At 33.5% G+C, this 12,859-nt stretch overlaps 1 protein-coding gene across 1 annotated transcript in view; it reads right to left on the bottom strand.

The window, feature by feature from the left end:
* The window catches only part of LOC129803184 (Ig-like and fibronectin type-III domain-containing protein 2), a 316,223-nt gene that overhangs the window by 71,519 nt on the left and 231,845 nt on the right, over positions 1–12,859 (bottom strand). Inside the window, exon 5 of the mRNA XM_055849573.1 lies at positions 1,451–1,624. Within this exon, the coding sequence (XP_055705548.1) occupies positions 1,451–1,624 (174 nt within the window). The remainder of the gene's footprint in view (positions 1–1,450; positions 1,625–12,859) is intronic.

Raw genomic sequence — 12,859 nt, 5'->3', positions numbered from 1 at the left:
AATTCATATCTTCTGCACGGAAAATATTTCATAAATAGGGCTAAAAATTTCGATATTTTTTTTTATTTTCTAAATTCCTTGTTCAAATTCTAAGAAACTTACGACATTGAAGAAGATCTATGGAGCCTATCTATGGAAAAAATTTTAAACCGCTATCTTATTTATCTTGGAAGATATCGAATTTTAAAATTCTCAATTTGTGACTTTTTGCCCCAGTCTCCCCTAATTTATATCTTTCGAAATTTTCATAAAGGAATTTCAAAAATTCAACTGTTAAGACTCGATATCGGAGACTCCTGGTTCTAGGCATACGGAATAGGAACATCTTCCTAAAAATATCTAAAGTTGTTTCCTCCAGTAGCAGTAAATTAAGGACCATAGAGATTTTTTTGGCTTTAATTTAAATTCCTTCCTCAAAGTCAGAAAATTATTTTTTACGTCACATGTGGCTCACTAGCCCTCAAATGATTGGTTTTGAAATATTTTAGCAAAAACAGAATTCCTTTTTGGGGTGCGTCGAAGCGGTATAAAATCAAGAAATGAATAAGCCACATCCTTTTTCAGTTTAAACAAACTTAATAAAGTATTAATATTAATGTTTCTTTTGGTTTTTTTTTACAGAAAAATGGTATCAAATGATATTTTCTTTTAGCTGAATTTCTTTGGAATCTCCGTCTTTGATTATGACGTTTACTTCCGTTTAAGTAAAACTTGTCTTTTCAGCATGTTAAATTTGTTGTTTAACATATTCAGTGTAAAATATCATAAACCAAAAGAAGGACAAGTACTAAAAATCTTGATAATCTATCGTAAAGTTTATAAAATAGATTGTACCATATTTCTTGTCTATATTTTTCAAGAATTGCATAAGAACATCGTTTTTATAATCGTGTAAAGCCACATAAGAGAATTCTCGTTAAATTTTCATAAATAAGGGAATATGTCCTAAACTTTTCACACTGTAGCTTCGACTTTTGAATTTTCCACTAAAGCATCTGGTGCTTCATTGGCAAAAAAAAAACTCCAGACGAAGAGCAAAATGTATAAATACGAACGTGCTGGGACTCGACAAAATGTTCATGGCGTGAAATGGGTGAAAATTCGCCGTTCCGAGGAAGAAAACTGTCCGAAATGAAAATGCAAATCGCGTATTATGTGGTTAAGCCAGGTGGAAAAATAGCCAATCCCATAAATTACATTGGAGCATCTTTTTCCACCACAGAGCATCTCTTTCCGGAACACAGAAAGCTCCACTATGGAACATTCCAAGTGGCCAGCTGAGGAGGGAAGGATAGGAGTATACGTCTAGCTACAGTAACCTTTCTCTTAACCTTGTCTGTTTAATCTTATACAAATATGTCGGAAACAATTTTGATTTGTTCTTCTTAAAGTTCTTATGAATATGTGTATCACAATAGCCAGAGATATTCATATGGAGAAAATTACTTACAGTCATCATGGAGGATGCTGATCCTCTTGTCACTCGTGACACGATTGATTCCAGCTGAGAGAATCTCATTGGGACCCTTGCGCCACAGAACGGTGTCATTGGCAAAAGATCCCATGATAACACATGTTAACAGAGCATCTGACCCCTCGGCAATTATTGTGGGCCCTCCAGTACCTAGAAAAAAAATCAAATAAAACAATTTTATTAAGTTTTTTTTATTGACAAATGCTTTTTTAAGTTTTTTATTGATAAAAATTTAATAAAGTAATAGTGTGTACCAAGTTTATTAAGTATGTTCTACCTCCTTGTTACAGGATAAAAGAAATTAATGTATTAATAAATGTCAGAAAGTGCGTTGGAGGTTCTGTAGAGGTAAAACAATTAATTAAAATGCCATTACAAATATTCAAGTATTTCAGATCACTGATACTTAAACATATAAATATTAGTCTTCATCCTATTATATAACATTTATATCCGAAAACATCTTCTGTATTTACGAACTCCCAGCACATTAAATGGATATTATGAGTAATTAGATAAGAAGTGAGCTTGAATTGAGAGAAGTATATCTTGAATAGAAGTCATAATTGGAAAAGATGTCTGATACTCGACACTGTACATCACAAGCTTTCAACGTATTAAATTGAGTTTCAATGGAATATCCTTCGCAGCTTTTTACGAGCTCCAATATTTACGATGTGCTATAAGAGCTTTTAAAAGCTTTCCATACACATCTTATTATTTCCATAATTCTAATTAAACACTAAGCCATTTGAGTGGTTTGTGTACTCCTTTTTGGATAACATAAATAACTGGATTTTGTGTAATAAACTGACGCAAGAAGCAGATGATGCTTTAGGCTATTGTTACCATTCGGAGAAAATACATCTCTAACAGGGATATTGTGACTTGGAAGAAAAGGGGAATGAGAGCTCATAAAGCTGGCAAAAATAAAATGAATAAGGCAAGGTCTCTGACTTAGAAAATTCTATAAAAAAAAATTGATATTTCACTCTGCGAAATAGCTCATTATCCTTATGCAATGACTAAAGCATGAATCCTTCCGTTTTTAACACCCTTCCTTCATGGGACGCATGAAGGATTTTCATGAGGCATAATATATTTTATTGATGCTGAACGAAAGTACCTCACGTCCAAGTAGTAAAAAATTCACTGAGACATAAAAAAGAATAATTAATTCAATTAAATGGCTGGTGAATTTTTAGCCACTTCCCCAAATAACTCTTCAACACTTTCAGGAAGAATTTCAATTGTAAATGAGTGAAAGTTTCTGCAAATAATGCAATTTCGTCCCCCTTACTCCCCCATCGTAAAAAGAGAAAAGCATTCCGGTGAAGAAAATCATTATGATAGCCATCAGTTTTTTTTGGGGTGCGTTAGCAGATCGTAATATTTGAGTCTGTGGGGAAATTCTCTCCGCAAATTTGGTATATTTATATTCATCTTTATGGGCATTCATTCGCACCCACACCCCATAAATACCCACCATGGGGTTCTGAATTGGACCGTCCAATTGAACGATATCATTCCCACATGAACTGTGCCATCCTCTTGGTTTTCTCCTCATTTTATACCCGAAGGGCCCTTGAGGTGCAATAGAGAGCAATATTTGTGTGGATGAGGCTGGGAATCGATTTGAAACCATCCAATATGGGGTTCACCGAAAACTAACATTTGCACGAGGATAGAACTTCGTCGAAATGCCACACACAATCCCACCCAACTTTCCACACGCCATTCTTTTACTATTTGATTCGTTCAAATAAAACCGTTTTAGCAATTTGCCTCACTCACTCCCCATGAGACACATTCGACCAGGGGGTCACTACAGAACGAACTATGCTTAGAAAGGTCAATTATAATCCTATTACTTTATGCTAGGTGAGTTTCTTAATTCGAGTCAATTCGAAATTTAAAATCATAATTTTGAGTTTTTTTTTCAAATAGGTAAATAATGGAAAAATTAATTTTTGCTGTAATGCTCAACTAATTAATATATTTATTTAGAAGATAGATAAAACCCAAAAACCTGTAAATAATTGCAAAAGTGCGAGTTGCATATCCACATTCTACATTTTGACAAAAAAATAATGGAAGATTTTTAAATTAAAATAGTCTAACAACAAAAAGAAACATAAAAAAAATATAAGGTAGGGGAAGTGCTTATAATTTTGGACAGTCTGCTTATAAGCATCGAAGTTCCAAGTTTGAAGTGCGATATTTTCTGTACTAATTGACATTTCTTGTTACTCTCTTTTCAGAAGGGTTGTTTAGAAACTTAGCAAGCTATTTATCGTCTTATTTTTATTAAAATTAGTTTTAATACGTTTAAAAATGAATTGATATGTAGAGATGAATTTGACTCTTATTTTGGACAACTTGTTTATTAATTTGGCCAACTTGGCTGTAAATTTGGACAGCTAATCCGCCTCAATAGGATGCCCATTGTTCTTCATTTGATGAACCAATCTTACCAAGTCCTCTTCCTGTTCATGTAAGGGAAACGTAGAATGCCACAAGAAGCCCGGACACTTTCCATATCATTCATTAAAGTGAGTTGACTTCGGTGCTCCAAGTACGTGCGGATTCGCTCATTCCCTGGCCTTTCCCGGAGCCTTTCAAGGCTTTTCTCGCTACATTTCTTTCGTAGAGATGATGCTCCTTTGTTTCTCCAGGCATTTGTCCAACCTAGTCATCACAAAAGCTAAAACTTCACGAAATTTCGTGAGAAAATCACCTGTCCAAAATAAGAATCATCACCTCACTGGTGAATGTCTTAAAAAATTTCCCATTTTTCACACGAAAAATCTAATTCACAAGGCAAATCTCACTTCAGGTCAAATGTACAAATCATCAGTAACGTGAATCAACACAATATTCAATGAATATTCAATAATATCACTCAAAAACAGCGAACAAACTTTGTTAGTACTTCACCATAGCTAAATAAGACTGAAGTAAACACAAAGTTCTGTCATATTTCTCGTAAGCAATTGCTCACACTGAATTTTCAACAAAGCAATTTCAACTCAAATCATATTCAAAATTTAACATATTTAGTGTTAAAATCTTCCAAAAAGAACAAATATTTAGATAGAATTCATTATTCATCAAATATTGGAATAAAAATCCATCATTTTAATCAATTTATTTTTAGTGTCCAATGTTATCCTCAAAGTGTCCAAAATAAGAAACTGGACAAAATTATGAGCATTTCCCCTAAGTGAAGTATGACGGTGGATTATCGCCCCAAAATAAAATGATTTTATGAAATTTATTCTTTCTTTTTACTAATTGATTTTTTTGCAAAATGGCTAGCGTAAATTACCAATAGAATTGTTAAAAAACATAATTCGGGAAACGCATCGAATAATTTTCAAAAAATCATCTTATTTTGGGCTAACAACCCAACAATCATGGTCGATACGTGATTCAATAAGGACCTTGACAGACCTGAGGATTAGTCGAGAGACGGCTTAGCGTAATTATATTAGAAACAATGGTTAAAATACATTTCCATCATTTTCCACTAAGTCGTCTCTCGGCTTAAGTCGTAAATGTATCTACACTGAGAGAAATCCGAAAAAGTTAAAATAACATTCCGGAAATGTTAATTTTACCCTGCAGTATTGGTCCAAAATCGGTGTAAATATTATGCTTTTTAGGTGTATTAGGGGTTAAAGTTACCCTTTTTCATGTTAATTTTACCCTTAAAAAGGTGTAAAATTAACATTCAAAAATGTTGATATATTTTACACCTAAAAAGTGTTAAAGTTATGAGGAAAAAAATAATCGCACCCTCTTTTTTTCTCAGTGTAGGGCATAACCTTACATTTTAGTACTTAACATATTTTGTTGGAAATATATAGATACTTAAATAATTTGTTATAAATGATGATTTATCAGTAAGATTGTAGTTTTTTTTAATAAAATTAACGAACACAGTGGCAAAATCGATAAAATATTGAATAAATAAGTATTGATTAAATTTTCTATTCTTTTATGCCTAGAAAAAGAGAAGAAAACTATTCACAAAATTTTACAAGTACCAATTTTCCACATTAATAATATGAAATTTCTCTGAAAATTTTAGAAATATTTCAAAATTTAAAAATTTAGTTATAGAAATTGAATTTGTGGATTTAGTTAGCTCCCTGCTGAATAAAACACTGTCTGAAAGTCGAAGAAGAACATACGAGCCAATCTTCGATGAAAAAAATTGTCTAAAAGTTCACAGAGTCCCAATAGTATTGAAATTGTCTGAAGGCTATATTTTTCAAAACAAAAAACAAGTCAAGAAAAAACAGTGAAAATTCAAACTAATTCAATTTAATTTGAATTTTATCTCATTCATAAAGCAAAAATTCCTGAATACAGCACATGGAAAAATGGAAAATTATTAAACAGAAACACCCATCAGGAATTTAATTTCAAATCCCATCCGATGAATACCAATAATGACCTAATTATGATATTTTTCATCCAATGCTGACTTTAAATTCTCGATCTCTTAACATGAAAAAGCACACTGAGAAAAAAATGGGAGTGCGATTAACTTTTTTTCTTGATAATTTTAACACTTTTTAGGTGTAAAAATAATAAACATTTTTTCATGTTAATTTTACACCTTTTGAAGTGTAAAATTAACATGAAAAAGGGTAACTTTAACCCCCAATACACCTGAAAAGTATAATATTTACACCGATTTCGGATCAATAATGCAGGGTAAAATAAACATTTCCGGAATGTTATTTTAACTTTTTCGGATTTTTCCCAGTGTAGGAATTCTAGCCCATTTCATTCGCTCAGAGCTTATAAACCTAAATGCATCGGAAATTCATGTTCAATTTAAGTTCCCGTGGGTCTTATATAACTATTCTAAAATTTAGAGTCAACATTTTTCTAGGTGAGGTAATTTAAACTAGATGATTATTAACCAGACTCTTCACAGTTGATTAGGATAATTCAAATTTGGTTTTCGGGCTTTTGATATGGCAGCACAAACAAAAATGACGCTGAATGATCTGGTCGCCCAAATGATATTATTATTTGAGAAATGTTGAAAAAGTAACGATATTGTGTTGAACGATTCCAATGTGAAATTAAGATAATTAGCCCAGTTAGCTAAGATCATAAGGATGTCATATAATCATTTGTTCAATCTCTTACATGATATTTTGGGACTGAAAAAAATCTCAGCACAATAGCTACCGCATTTTCTCACTTAAGACTAAAACCGAAAAACCAAAAATATAGCAAAATTGCAAGAAATTGAGTTTGAACTAGTCCTCTAGCCGCTATATTCGGAAGACTAGGATACAAGGGTATCTTGCCTGAAGAGATTGTTCACCGATTACAGCAATTTTACTGAAATGACGAACTAAATTCTAAAATTATGGCCTATTTGGGACAATTTATAAAAGACTAATTTTTGAACGGGATAAAAAAGTTGTATATTCGATGAAAACAGTATATGGACTTTTATAGGCCTTCTCTGGATAAATAAGATTGAATTTTACCAAAAATAACTTTTTTTCTTATTCATACTTTGGACTTGTTGTATAACCTGTTATAACTTTATCAATGTTTAATTTTTGTTTAGTTTTGTGAGAGTCTTGCATTCTAAGGCAGTTCATTTTTTTTTACATTTTCATTAATCATCTTAACTTTAAGTATTAGGGAACTTTAATTATTTCTTGAAGAATCCTCTACTTTGATCATTGTTGTGGAATTACTTTATTTGAAATTTCAAAATCAGGCAAAGACTTGAAAAATTGCCTAGACTTTCTTCAGACTAGAGGTTTAACCCTTTAACGACCAGACAGTTTCCACTGACCGAAAATCAGCAATAAAAGTGAAAGCGATAAACAAAATCAGTAAAGAGTCTTACATCTAACCTTATAAAATCCTACAAAGTCTGATTTGGTGTATTTTTGTCTCTATAAACGATAGGGACAAAATTAGCCCAAAAATTTTAGTAATTTTTCTGACGATACCACTAGAAGATAATTTTCACTCTAATGAAAAATATTATGGTTGTGTATTGTGGTTTTTTGTTCCAAAACTGTTTTGCTTACAAAAAATTTGGAAGTTCAAAAAAATTAAAATCAATTTTCAATATAAGGAATAAAAAATTGTCATTTTTGAGTTTAAAAATTTATTATATAGCAAGTAGCTGGAGACTTGCAAAAAATATCCCAGATTCCTTCAACCTTCTACTTTATAATTACGTACAGACATAAGAAAAAAATAGCCTTAGGTAGTCAGGAAAAATTATTTTCTCTATGGGACACCGGTGTTCCAATCGTCCTTAAAGGGTTAACTTAGTTCTCAATATCTGCCTTTTCTAAACAACAGTAAATTGCAATAATTTTTCAAGATAATAAGTCAATTAATATATGAAGATTTTCTCAAAAATATTGTTTTTTATTTATTTAATTATTTGAAATTAAAGCCATTCAGCTAATCCTGAGGTCTAAAACCTGCATAAGCAATTGACACATTGCCTTTACACCTATTCACAGCATAAATACAGTGTAATTTTCCTCTGACAAATTAGAATAAACTTTTTGAAATAAATTAAAATGCATTCAGCATTCAATGAATAGATTTTGCTTGTAAAAGTTGGCGAACAACAAACTCCACTTTGACAAAAGTTTCGAACTATTTGATGTTTCATAATCTCTATGTTGTATTGCTCAAAATTTGTGTATACTTCAAGTACAATTTCTGCTAAATAAAATTTAATGTGTTCGTTTGAATAGCATCATAATAGATAATTGTTCTTCAGGGAAGCGTAACAAAATGTGTAAAAGTTGGTCGTTTGTGTTACTCACCCCCTGAAAATCATAGAATGGCTCAAATCAACATCCTTTTTGAGGGATTTTTGTAGTGTGGAGGTGAAGAAATAAAAACACTACAGTATGTGGCTTCAACATCGAATCCACTCGGGACTAGAATTCAACACACAAACGATATTTCACTCCAGTCGAAGGTTTGTGGAGTTAGTGGGTGGAAGAAGTGGATGAAACCACTCTTTCGCCCTCAGCACAATTTTCATAGGCATGAGAAAACAGGCCAGAGAAGAGTGTATAAATAAATTGGACACTGGACAGAGTCTCTGGATAAATTCACATAGACTTCCCTAAAGCTTGAAGCTTTTGGCAGAAAATGGTTGAAAGCACCGGGGAAAGAGAGATAGAGTCGCCTAGAGATGAAAAAAAAGGAGTTAAGTCGCTGGATGGATGAATGGTGGCAATAAATTTTCCTTGAGAATCAAACTTGTGCTGTGTGATTTGATCCGGTAATGATTGTAGCAGTGTCGAAATAAATTCACCCTGGCAGCACACAATGCCGCTACACCTCAAACCATCTCCAATCACGTGTCAAGAATACCAACCACCCACTCGATGTGTCACACATTCCGATTCGAATGGAAATTTACTGCCAATTCAACTTGACTGGCACGTTTCACTTGACACTTTCTCGGACGAAGATAGAGGATGGGGATAGTTTTGCCTAGGGGGATCGCCTAAGTTTCCAGCCTTTGAAAAATTCAGAGAAATTTACAGAATACTGGTGTTCAAGACAGCTGTCAGATTCATTTCTGATATTTGTCCAAAGGAACATCTTTTACTTTCAATAACTAATATTCTGTGTAAACAAAGATGTTAAATAATAATAATAATAATAAGTTTATTGGTTCATGCCCAGGATACAGAAAGTAACATGTAGGACTATACAATAAATAGTAGGTGAGATTGTTAAGAATCTCACCTAATAAATGGTAGAGGCAGTGCTCTAGAATTCAATTGATCCAGGTTCAAATTCTCTTTAGATCATTGAAAACTTTCTAGAATTGATTGATTGCATGTAGGGAGTGTAATTCGATTGGTGGGCTGCAGACACCTGGGCTCCATTTAAGCCCCTTATGTCAACCCAACAAACTCACTCCAAATCAATTAAAACTTGGCAAAACTGCAAAATGTCTCGAGCTTCCGCTCTTTTGACATCATCCAGTGTCAGCCTTTCCTTATTAAAAATCCTAAAACGCTGGCTTGAGAATTTGGAACAATAACATAAAATGTGTTCTACTGTTTCCGAACTCTCTCCACAACCTCTGCAAGTTGAATTACCGTCTACACTTAACTTTACTAGATGTGAATTTAGCCAGTGTCCCGCATAAAAACCTATCATTTCTCTCAATTTCCCCCTGTTAAGGTTTAACAGGAGTTGAGATCTATTTACGTTTAAATCATCTATCGCAGATTTCGTAAACCTACAGCCTTTAACTTGATTCCAAAGTACTGTGTACTCATTTCTTGCAATATCTTGGAAGTAATCTTTTCGTAATGCTTTCTCAACTCCGAAGACCGGTTCAGAGCCAATAAAGTCCTGATACACACCAATCTTCGCGAGTTTATCTCCTATTTCATTGTCTATAATCTAAGGTTTCTAGAATTGATTGAAGGCATTAAAATCGTAAAATCGTAGCATACGAAGATTAAAAGTTGACAAATATCGCACGAATCCAAATGCGAGTTATGCCGGCTTCAGACTGGAGGTTTAGTCCAGTCCCCGTCCCAGTCCCAGCCCCAGTTCATTTACCCTTATAATCCAATCCTAAACAACAATTTTCAAAAAACAATCGTGTCTGATTAGGAATTAGGAAGTTAAGCCAGATGGCTAAGTCTTGAGTCTGAAGCCCGTATAATTCTGAGATCGAGAAATTGACAGAGAAGTGTACTACATTTTTTTTTAAATTGACACCAAAAATGTTTAGTATTTGGAAAAATATATTGTACACCTAGGGTCATTTGCCTAAAGTGAGACAGTTTGGAAAGTTGGACAAAGCAGTGTGGAATGTGAGACACCTCCTTAAAAACTTGATAATAAATCAATTAAATATTCCAATTTTCGATAAAAAGACTATTAAACCTAATTTTATGATTATTTTGGAATTAAAAAATGCAAAAATCGTTATTAAACAATCAAAGGGTGACTTGCAAGAAGAATTTAAAAAAAATGTATTGCATGCGTAATATTCATAACCTTGACACCTTGACGAAATCTTGGACAAGTTGATTTTGTGAATGAATTTGGTGGTTTTGTGCAGTAAAATCATGTTAACAAGGACGACAAAGATCCTTAAGTATCCGGAGAAATAGTTGCAACAGCATTTAGCAGCTGTTAAGGAGAAAATCTCATGGAAAAGGCTGCAAAGATTTCCAGGTTCCGAAGACGACTTTTTCTAACAGAGGTGGTAGTAAATATCGCAAAAACACCTGGAGAAAGACAAATAGGAACCTTTACAGAACTCCCAAAGCAAGTGGAAAAGGACTTGGGCGGATGGGGAATTGAAATGTGCTAAAAATTTCATCCGCTTTAAAGCTGTAACTGCTGAACAGCACGAGGCGTCTGTGAAATTTACAGAACCTCTTTTTGGTTAGACGTCCAGGAAGTTCTTGGTAATTAGCGTTCATCAACTGTTACCCGGACATAAAGGAAGGATTAGCATAACTTTGAAAGTGATTGAACAGAATCTGTTCGCTTGGTACGTAATCCCAAGATAGCATAACCATCCAATGTGCAAGTATACAGAGAAAACCCTCAACATTTGATTTTCTACATATTTTGTATAATATTTTGTCATTAATATCGGGGCCTCGAATGGGTCAGTGGATAGAGTAGTAGCTCTATGACTGCGAGGTCTGGGGTTCAAAGCTGAGCAGCAGCAGAAAAATATTACTCATGCCATATCGGCTTTGAATTCGTCCAGCGAATGAATGAATAGTAATGTCAATGGTGCATATTGACAAAAAAGTGAACCGCCTAAACAATAGAGGCTGGTACAAAAACGAGTTTCGATGTGAAAATGGTACTTCAATCGATACAAATATTCGCTGTCACTGATCCCAAACACACACCGAGAAGGGATGCTGTGACATAGTAACGGCACTGACTGCTCACAGAGCTGTAATATAGAGCGGCTACCCGTATCGGGGGATAAGATAGAATAGGAGTGGGGAAGCATAAGGGGCCCAATTGGTGGCCTGGATGCATCGGAATATCCGAAATGGAGAACTGACCCCTGGCAAAAATCTTATCTCTTGTCATTAATATCACTATGTCCAACTTTCCAAAAGTTTTTGTCCAACTTTCCAAAATTTTGTCCATCTTTTCAAAATGCGTTATTTTTTAATTTCCGTGAATTTTCCGATTATTCGGTTGCAATATTTAACAACAACTACTAAGATTCTGTTAAAATATTTTTCAAAGAATCCCATGATACAAAAAAAAAATGGAAAAAATAATTATTTATTCAGTTTAAAAATGCATTTGAAATTGATTTTTTTCTTAAGTGTCTCGCTTTCCACCATTCACCCTAGGCACTTTAAAACCCCGTTAAACACGGTACAATCTACAGACGTAAACTCGTTATCATTTTACGGACTGTCTACAATTCAGCCACTACTTTATTACTAAATGAATTGAGATTAATAGATGAAAAAAGAAAAATAGACCAGTTCGTTCATTAAACAAAGGTTTTCGCAATTGTCTTGATATGGGAGGGGATCGGTAGTAAAGTCGGCGGCGAACGTGACACAGTTACTTGGCATGTAACAGGTTATATGTAGAAACAATAAATAAAATTAAAGAATAAACCAATAGACGACTTAATGAAAAAAAATGTTAAAAGGCCTAATCATTACTATGCTATTGAACTTACGATTAAATTAAATGAAACCCAGGTCTATAAAGTTTTCAGCTGCCTCGGAAATCAATTTAAATATTCTTTTCACTTGGATACCAGAAAATGTTTCCAAGAATTTCTCTCAATAATTCACATTTTCATCTGTTGACTTTCCATTTATAAGTTGAATATAATACTTGAATGAATGCGAGATCTAGACAAAGGTGTTCAACTTCAGAGAAAATGTGAAAAAGTCAAAAGAATTCTTGCTTTCTGAGAAAAGTATAATATTCTCCTTTGAGTCTTCTGCCTCTCCATTTTCTGCTCTATCGACAAAAATTCCACCCTCTCAGGTATTGAACTGAGAAGTTGAAAAACCGAAGAGATAGTACCACCTGATAAACAAGCCCATAATTCGTTGTCCCCAGCTTTTTGGGAGTATGGTGCGAATGACTGAAGATGGGATTTTCGGCAAATTCATCGTGTCTTAGATTGTTAAGACATGGGAGAAGTTTATTTGATACACTGAATTTGAGGGTTTGTAACACCTTTGCTGTCACTAATGGTGGTTGACATATCTCAATCTGTATCATTGTACAGATGAACAGCTGGTAACAAAAATCGAGAAATAAAGATGAAAAATTAAAATAATTTTGGAATAAATATTTCTGTAAGTTATTGAAACATAAATT

The sequence above is a fragment of the Phlebotomus papatasi genome, chromosome 2 (assembly GCF_024763615.1).
Source record: "Phlebotomus papatasi isolate M1 chromosome 2, Ppap_2.1, whole genome shotgun sequence".
Classification (NCBI taxonomy): Eukaryota; Metazoa; Arthropoda; class Insecta; order Diptera; family Psychodidae; genus Phlebotomus; species Phlebotomus papatasi.
Note: the sequence above shows the minus strand (reverse complement) of the source record. Positions and strands in the feature narration are given on the sequence as shown.